The 7,376-nt window shown below is 39.9% G+C and overlaps 1 protein-coding gene across 6 annotated transcripts in view; it reads left to right on the forward strand.

Moving 5' to 3' along the window:
• The window catches only part of Grm7 (glutamate metabotropic receptor 7), an 867,793-nt gene that overhangs the window by 431,735 nt on the left and 428,682 nt on the right, over positions 1–7,376 (forward strand). For all 6 annotated transcript variants that reach the window (XM_021164768.2, XM_021164769.2, XM_029478551.1 and 3 more), the window contains exon 4: positions 1,026–1,180. In XM_021164768.2, the coding sequence (XP_021020427.1) occupies positions 1,026–1,180 (155 nt within the window). The remainder of the gene's footprint in view (positions 1–1,025; positions 1,181–7,376) is intronic.

The following is a 7,376-nucleotide window of genomic DNA, read 5'->3' on the forward strand; positions in this document are numbered from 1 at the left end:
GGAGGAGAGAAATGTGGGAGAGAGAGAGGGAGAAGGAGAGAAGGTGTGTGGTGTGTACCTGGGCATGTGTATGTTTGCATATGGTTTGTATATGTGGGTGAAGTGAAGTTGTGTGAGTACATTAGTATGAATGTGTGTGTATGTTTGTGTGTAGATATATGTATAGTATGTGTGCATATACACAATTCTCTTATTTTTTTACCTCTTTCTCACATCCTATTATGATAACTTTCTCGCTGATTCTTTTTGACTTTTCATATTTTTTTCTCTTGTCTCCTTGATATTTGCAGACCATATTCATCTGTAAACATTAAGAACTAACTTTCATGGGTGAGAGTAGAATCCTGTTTATTTTAATAAATGACTGGAGAATTGTGGTTTATATTGACATAGTACTTTCTAGAAATAAAATTTACCACTATCTCACCTTTCCACTTGAAACACAAAGGTGCAAAATGAAGTAAAATAAAAATTTATTTGACCAATATTGGAAAAGCATTTATAATCGTTTTCTAGTTTTGGTTTCATAGATTATCTTTTTAAATCTTTATTAAATTATTTTATTTATTTATATTCCAAAGGTTGTCCTTCTACTGGTCCCCCCTCTCTGAGGTCTTCACCCTTTCCTTCTCTCCCCACCACTGAAAGGGTGCTCCTCCACCCAGCCAGCTACCCCCACCCCATCCCTACCAGCATCCCTCTTCCCTGGAGCATCAAGTTTCTACAGGATTAGGCACATCCTCTCCCACTGAGGCCATATAATTTCTAATACATGTAAACAGACTTCTTCAGCTTACTGCATGTTTATCTCTCCTTTTACTTATTTTTTTTACTCTTAACACATTTAATTTGTTTTAATCAAAGGGCTTTGACATTTTTGCTATTGGCTTGCACATCTCTTTACATATGCAAGATCAACATCCTCATATCTTTTGCAATTATTTTTGGGGGGAGCTCTACTTGATTTTGAAAATGCTTGGGTTCAGTTTCTATACCTGTATCCTCTTTTGTGTTTCTTCCCATAGGCAGATCCTTGCAGCAGCCAAAAGAGCTGACCAAGTAGGACATTTTCTCTGGGTCGGGTCAGACAGCTGGGGTTCCAAAATCAACCCACTGCATCAGCATGAAGATATTGCAGAAGGAGCCATCACCATCCAACCTAAGAGAGCGACTGTGGAAGGTATGTGCTTTGCCAGCAGTGGAGGGTGTGAAGAGGGGGCTGCATGCTGTTGGGTGACCCAAACTAAAGTCTTCAGGCTGTTCGATGTTTGTACAGGATTTATACAGTGTGTTTTCTAGAGTAGGGCGATGGGGTGCAAATGAAGCTGCACACCTGGTCTGCTCCTTTTGTTGACAATACTTTTTTTTTTTTTGGTAGAGATTATATTATTTCATGGTAATGCTGCAATTAGCATAGATTCTTTTCTCACTCTGAAGAGCTTCCTCAGGAGAAATCACCACCATTACTGAGAGCTGAAACAATAACATATCCAAGTGTGTGTGCAGCAGCAACCCTCATTTTCAGAGAGAACTTTTCCCTTTGTACTTTACCCTTTGCTTCTAACGTGTCAACCGTAAGACTCACAGAGCAGGTACCTCTGTGATCCGTACCAGAGGCGGCTGTGATTATAGGGACTTGATCCTCAGCAGGTGCCAGCATCACCTTCCTTTCTCAGAGCCCTTTCTTTCTCACTATTCCCTTGCTTTCCTACACCTCTACAACCTCTCCTTTTTATTTTCTTCTTCTTTTTTGAATATTTTATCTAAAACACCCTATGAGGGGCCACTGATAGGAAATGATATTTTACCGTGTTCTCAAAATTGCACTAAGTGTATTGATTGCAACTAATTTTTTATTGAATATGCAAAGAAATGTTATGTCTAAGTGGAAACATTATGTGAAGAAGAAAAACCAACTCTTCCGCTGATAGCTTCTTTCTGTCTCCTTTTTCGTGAATCATGCCTCCAAAGATTTCCTCCAATATGCTTTGTACACCACAATGAACCCGCTCCTCTTACTCAAAGGAACCAAATATTTGCACTTCTTTCTATTTTCTCTCTGTCCCAGCCTAATTAATTGTTCTCCCCAGAAGGTTACAGAGTCTGTGCAGATTTTTTTTAAACAAATCAGGTTGTGCCTCTATCTGTCACTGATGTTTTTCTATGTTATCTTGAAAAGATAATGATCCACTGAGTCACTCCTGTGGTTTCCTTGGGAGCCTTTGAATTAATTTATTCCCCTAATACTTGCCCAGAGCTGAATGTGTATCTTACAAAATAGGCCACTGCATTTACAGATGTGCGGCAAAAATAACTGATAAGATTTTAACTGTCTCTGGTCCCTTTCATTAAAAAAAAAGTGTGCATTTTGTTGTATGCTACAAGTGTTCTGTGCTTACAAATAAATAGAAGGTGGGGATTCCGTATCCTGACTCTCAAAGCACATAGACTGGGTGAAGCAAGCAGGAGGAAGCTCATGAGAGAAGGATGTGGAAACTCTCAGTGCTTTGGGGCAGCACAGAAAGCAGACTGAGTGGACATTATCCTATAGTTACCATATGGTGCTTGAGAGAACTTTGTATAGGAGGGTAAGCAGTACATGATGCATGAGAGCTAACTGGGTAGACATAGAAGAGTACAGAATGCAGACTGAAAAGCAAAGGGTTTTTGTCTGTGCAGACACAGCGAAGCAATTGCCCAATGCCTCTTGAAACAATTCTACACTTGGACCTTATTGAACTCATCACAGTTTGCTCAGCATTTTCCTGTTTGCAAGGCACTGGGAAGACTCTCTGTTCCCTGGGATCTGGTCATGATCAACTATTCAGCTGACAGACTCCTATTGACCTTAACTATTTTACTGAACATTAATTTGGTATGGAAACTCACTGTGTTCATTGCCTTTCCTTCACTGTAAGAAATACCTGTAGTAACTTAAAATTTGGTTGTGTTTCATTACTTAATATATTTATTTACTTCACATCCACATCTCAGCCCCATCCCTCCTCTCCTTTCTCCCAAACACCTTCCCTAACTCCTGGGTACCAACCTGCACTGGCACATCAGGTCACATTAGGACTAAGTGCATCCTCTCCCACTGAAGCTTGACGAGGCAGCCCATCAGGAAAAAGGGATCCAAAAGGCAGGCAACAGAGTCTGCATCAGAGACAGAACCCACTCTAGTTATTGAGGGACTCAAATATCTGCTACATGTGTGCCAGCAGCCTAGGTATAGTCCATGTAAGCTCTTTGATAGATGGTTCGGTCTCTAAGTAACAAAGAGGACTCAAGGGAGGATGCTGTAATTTTCTTTACAGGTACATTTACAATGACCTTCAGGCCTCCTACTTATTAAAGTTTCTTGGCTTTTGCTTTTTGTTTTTGTCAACTTCCAAGAGCTTCATTGCTGGGGACCAAAGCTTTACTATCTGGACCTTTCCATGGGGTAGGTGGTTGGTTGGTTGGTTGGTTGGTTGGTTGGTTGGTTGGTTATTTGGTTGGTTGAGTGGATGAATGTCCTCTCTAGAGTTTATATATTTGAATGCTTGCCCTCCAGTTGGTAGAAATGTTTGGAAGTGATTAGGAAGTATGGCTTTGTTGGAAGAGATATGTCACTAGAGTTAAGTTTTGAAGTTTCAAAAGCCCAGGCCTTTCCCAGTTAGCTCTATGCCTCCTACTTATGGATTGAGTGAGCTCTCAGCTACTACTCAAGCACCATACCTGCTTGCCTGCTGACATGCTTCTGACCACAGTATTCATGACTTCACTCTCAGAAACTGTAAGCCTCAAATAAACCCTCTATTTCCATAGTTCCATTGGTCATGGAACCTAAAAATATCAAAAGAAGGGAGGTAATATGGGGAGACTGAAGATGCGAACTATACTGCTGTCTTCTGTTGTTATCACACCAGATATGTCTGTGTTATTCTGAGTTGTCTTTCTGTGGTGGTTGAAAGGAAAGCTGGGTTTACCTCACAGAATGTCTTATTTAGAAAGGAGATTGTACTAGATGTTAAAAGTGAGACTGGAGCCGGGCAGTAGTGGTGCACGACTTTAATCTCAGCACTTGGGAGGCAGAGGCAGGCAGATTTCTGAGATCGGGGCCAGCCTGGTCTACAGAGTGAGTTCCAGGACTTCTAGGATTTTACAGAAAAACCCTGTCTTGAAAAAAAAAAAAAGCAACAACAACAAAATAGTGAGACTGGTATCAGAGGATAAGTCAGCTGTCAACAGGGTAGGTTTGAATGCTCATCCAGGTGACTTTTTGGAATAGTGAGTACGGTGTGCAGTCTGAAGTAAGAAGAAGTAAGTGATTCTAGAGCTTCAATTGAGACCTCTCTTCTTGAGTCCTATTTGGCCCATAGATATGATTGTCCATGTTTCAGGGTTCATAACCCTATGGCCATTGTATTTTAGCAAATTACTAATTTTGTGGGGATTTAGAAATACTCAAAAATAGATATTTTCTGTGTATATATATATATATATATATATATATATGATATCAAACACAAAACATCATTATGGGAGTTTTAAAAATAAAAGGAAAACATCCAATAAAATCTTATAGAAGCTCAGTGGACAAAGCAGTTGCTGCACAAGTGTAAAGAGTAGAGCTTTAATACCTAGAACATTCATGTCTTAGTCAGGGTTTCTATTCCTGCACAAACATCATGACCAAGAAGCAAGTTGGGGAGGAACGGGTTTATTACACTTCCATACTGCTGTTCATCACCAAGGAAGTCAGGACTGGAACTCAAGCAGGTCAGAAAGCAGGAGCTGATGCAGAGGCCATGGAGAGATATTACTTACTGGCTTGCTTCCCCTGGCTTGCTCAGCCTGCTCTCTTATAGAACCAAGATTATCAGCGCAGAGATGGTGCCACCCACAAGGGGCCTTTCCCCCTTGATCACTAATTGAGAAAATGCCTTACAGTTGGATCTCATGGAGGCATTTCCTCAACTGAAGCTTCTTTTTCTGTGATAATCCCAGCTGTGTCAAGTTGACATAAAACTAGCCAGTACAATTCATAAAGTCTAGACACACATACAATCTGAGAACTAGGGTAGCAGCACAATGGAGTTGTGAAAGTTTACTGAATGATCCTGCCTCGTTAATAAAAATGGAGAGCATTACGAAAAGGTGTCTGATATCAATGTCAGAACTCCACATCCACACACATGTGCATATGTACCCATATACCAGCCTGAGCCCATAAGCATGTACATAGACTGCAAACACATAGAAAAAAAATTGTATCTCGAGACAATAAAAATGGAGAAGAAATGTTGCTTAAAATGATATTCCAACATGATAGAACAGTAGCAGTTCCTAAAAAATCTTCATGCCTCGCTCCAAAGAAATGTGAAGATTTTTACAGTGCAATGAAGAAAACACCATGGCTTCTATCTAGGAATAATGTCATTTTGCATTATCACAAAAACAGAATGAAGCTGTTTCACTTTCACAGCAGATGGAACAATAAAATTGAGGCTGTGCATTCAAAGTGCTGTTCCTAAAAATGAGTGAGGAAAAAATAGACGAGTTCAGCCACATTGCTGAACCTGACCAAAGATACAAAGGATATAAACTCAACATATTTTATAAGGACAAATATAGTTTCCATTCTCTGGCATCTTACATATTTTTGTTCTTCTCACCAGCCTCGTCCTTGGTAAGTTCTCCAGATAAGATTTATTGAGCTAGCATATCTTGCAAACATTCATAATTTACCCCAGTATCCATGACTGGGATTATACTAAATTGCAAAGAAGAAAGGAGTGTATTAATCATTCACATGTTTAACATTTAGTTTCATATTTTCAATGTGTCTTGCAAACATCTGTACCTTTAGCTGACATTGTTGTGTATCTGTTATTTGTGTGTGTGTGTGTGTGTGTGTGTGTGTGTGTGTGTGTGTGTGTGTGTAGGGCATGTATCTATGAATCACTGGTCTCTTTCTCATTGTTTCTCTACTTTATTTCTTAAGACAGGATCTCTCGCTGAAGCTGGAGTTCCGGGTTTCAGCTAGGATGTATAACCAGAGGTATCTAGGGATCAACTTACTTTCTCCAGAAAGTGCTGGGATTAGAGGTACATGCCGATATCACTTCTGGCTTTCACTAGGGTATTGGAGATCTAGTCTTTGTTTCTTGTGCTTGTATAGCAAGCATTTTACCCACCTCATAGAACTATCACCTAAGCCATGCATATCATACATATATAAACATAAAAACCCATTTTGTACCAACATGTCTGCATTTATGATATCAGACTTGGATCCTTTTATAGTCCCTCTATATTTATTCTCCATTGCAGAGAAAGAAGACGTGGATTTTTTTTTAAGCTGAGGATGTTATTTCCCTTCCTTTCAATTTAATGATGATAGGATCTGAGCCATGGGAGGATCAGCTATGGTGGGGCTGGCTGCCCAATATTCCCGACAAATCTAAAAATTTTCATCAGTATTAGGCAACACTCCTCTGGATTTTCAGCCAAGATAGATCTATAAATTTCAGTTTCCTCATGTTTTCAGAAAAACCCAGGCATGCCTTCATTTTGCTTATGTGTGTCTGACTCCACTAACTAAGATACTCAGTCTTCCAAGGAAAGCATATTTATATGGCCTTTTGTGCTTTACCTCCAAAGTACCCCTCTGCTCCAAAGCAGACTGGTCTGGGTACCCTTCGATGATAGCCAGCATGGGTCCTGGATCAGTTTCCCTGTTGCTTTTACCATAGGCAATAGCTCTGAGAAGAGAGTACAAGAAGGGCATATTTCACTTAATTTGTTTGGTTTTTGCATTTTATTTTTAAGTTACAATTAGTTCTATATGCATGTCTAGATGTACATGGGGGTTGCTTCTCTCCTTCCTGTCAGTTGTGGTTTGAACTCAGGCCATCAAACATTCCTAGCAAGCATCTTTAAAAAAAATAAGATTGAGTGATTGATTGAATGGTTGATTGATTGATTGATTGATTGATTTAATATATATAAATACAATGTAGCTGTCTTTAGACACACCAGAAGAGGGCATCAGATTCCATTACAGATGGCTGTGAGCCACCATATGATTGCTGGGAATTGAACTCAGGACCTTTGGAAAAACAGTCAGTGCTCTTAACTGCAGAGTCATCTCTCCAGCTGAGATGAAAGAGTTGTTTTTTTTCTTTTCTTTTATTGGGTATTTATTTCATTTACATTTCCAATGCTATCCCAAAAGTCCCCCATACCCTCCCCCCAACTCCCTACCCACCCACTCCCACTTCTAGGCTCTGGTGTTCCCCTGTACTGAGGCATATAAATTTTGCACGACCAATGGGCCTCTCTTTCCACTGAGGGCCATCTAGGCCATCTTCTGATACATATGCAGCTAG

Source organism: Mus caroli, chromosome 6 (genome assembly GCF_900094665.2).
Source record: "Mus caroli chromosome 6, CAROLI_EIJ_v1.1, whole genome shotgun sequence".
Classification (NCBI taxonomy): domain Eukaryota; kingdom Metazoa; phylum Chordata; class Mammalia; order Rodentia; family Muridae; genus Mus; species Mus caroli.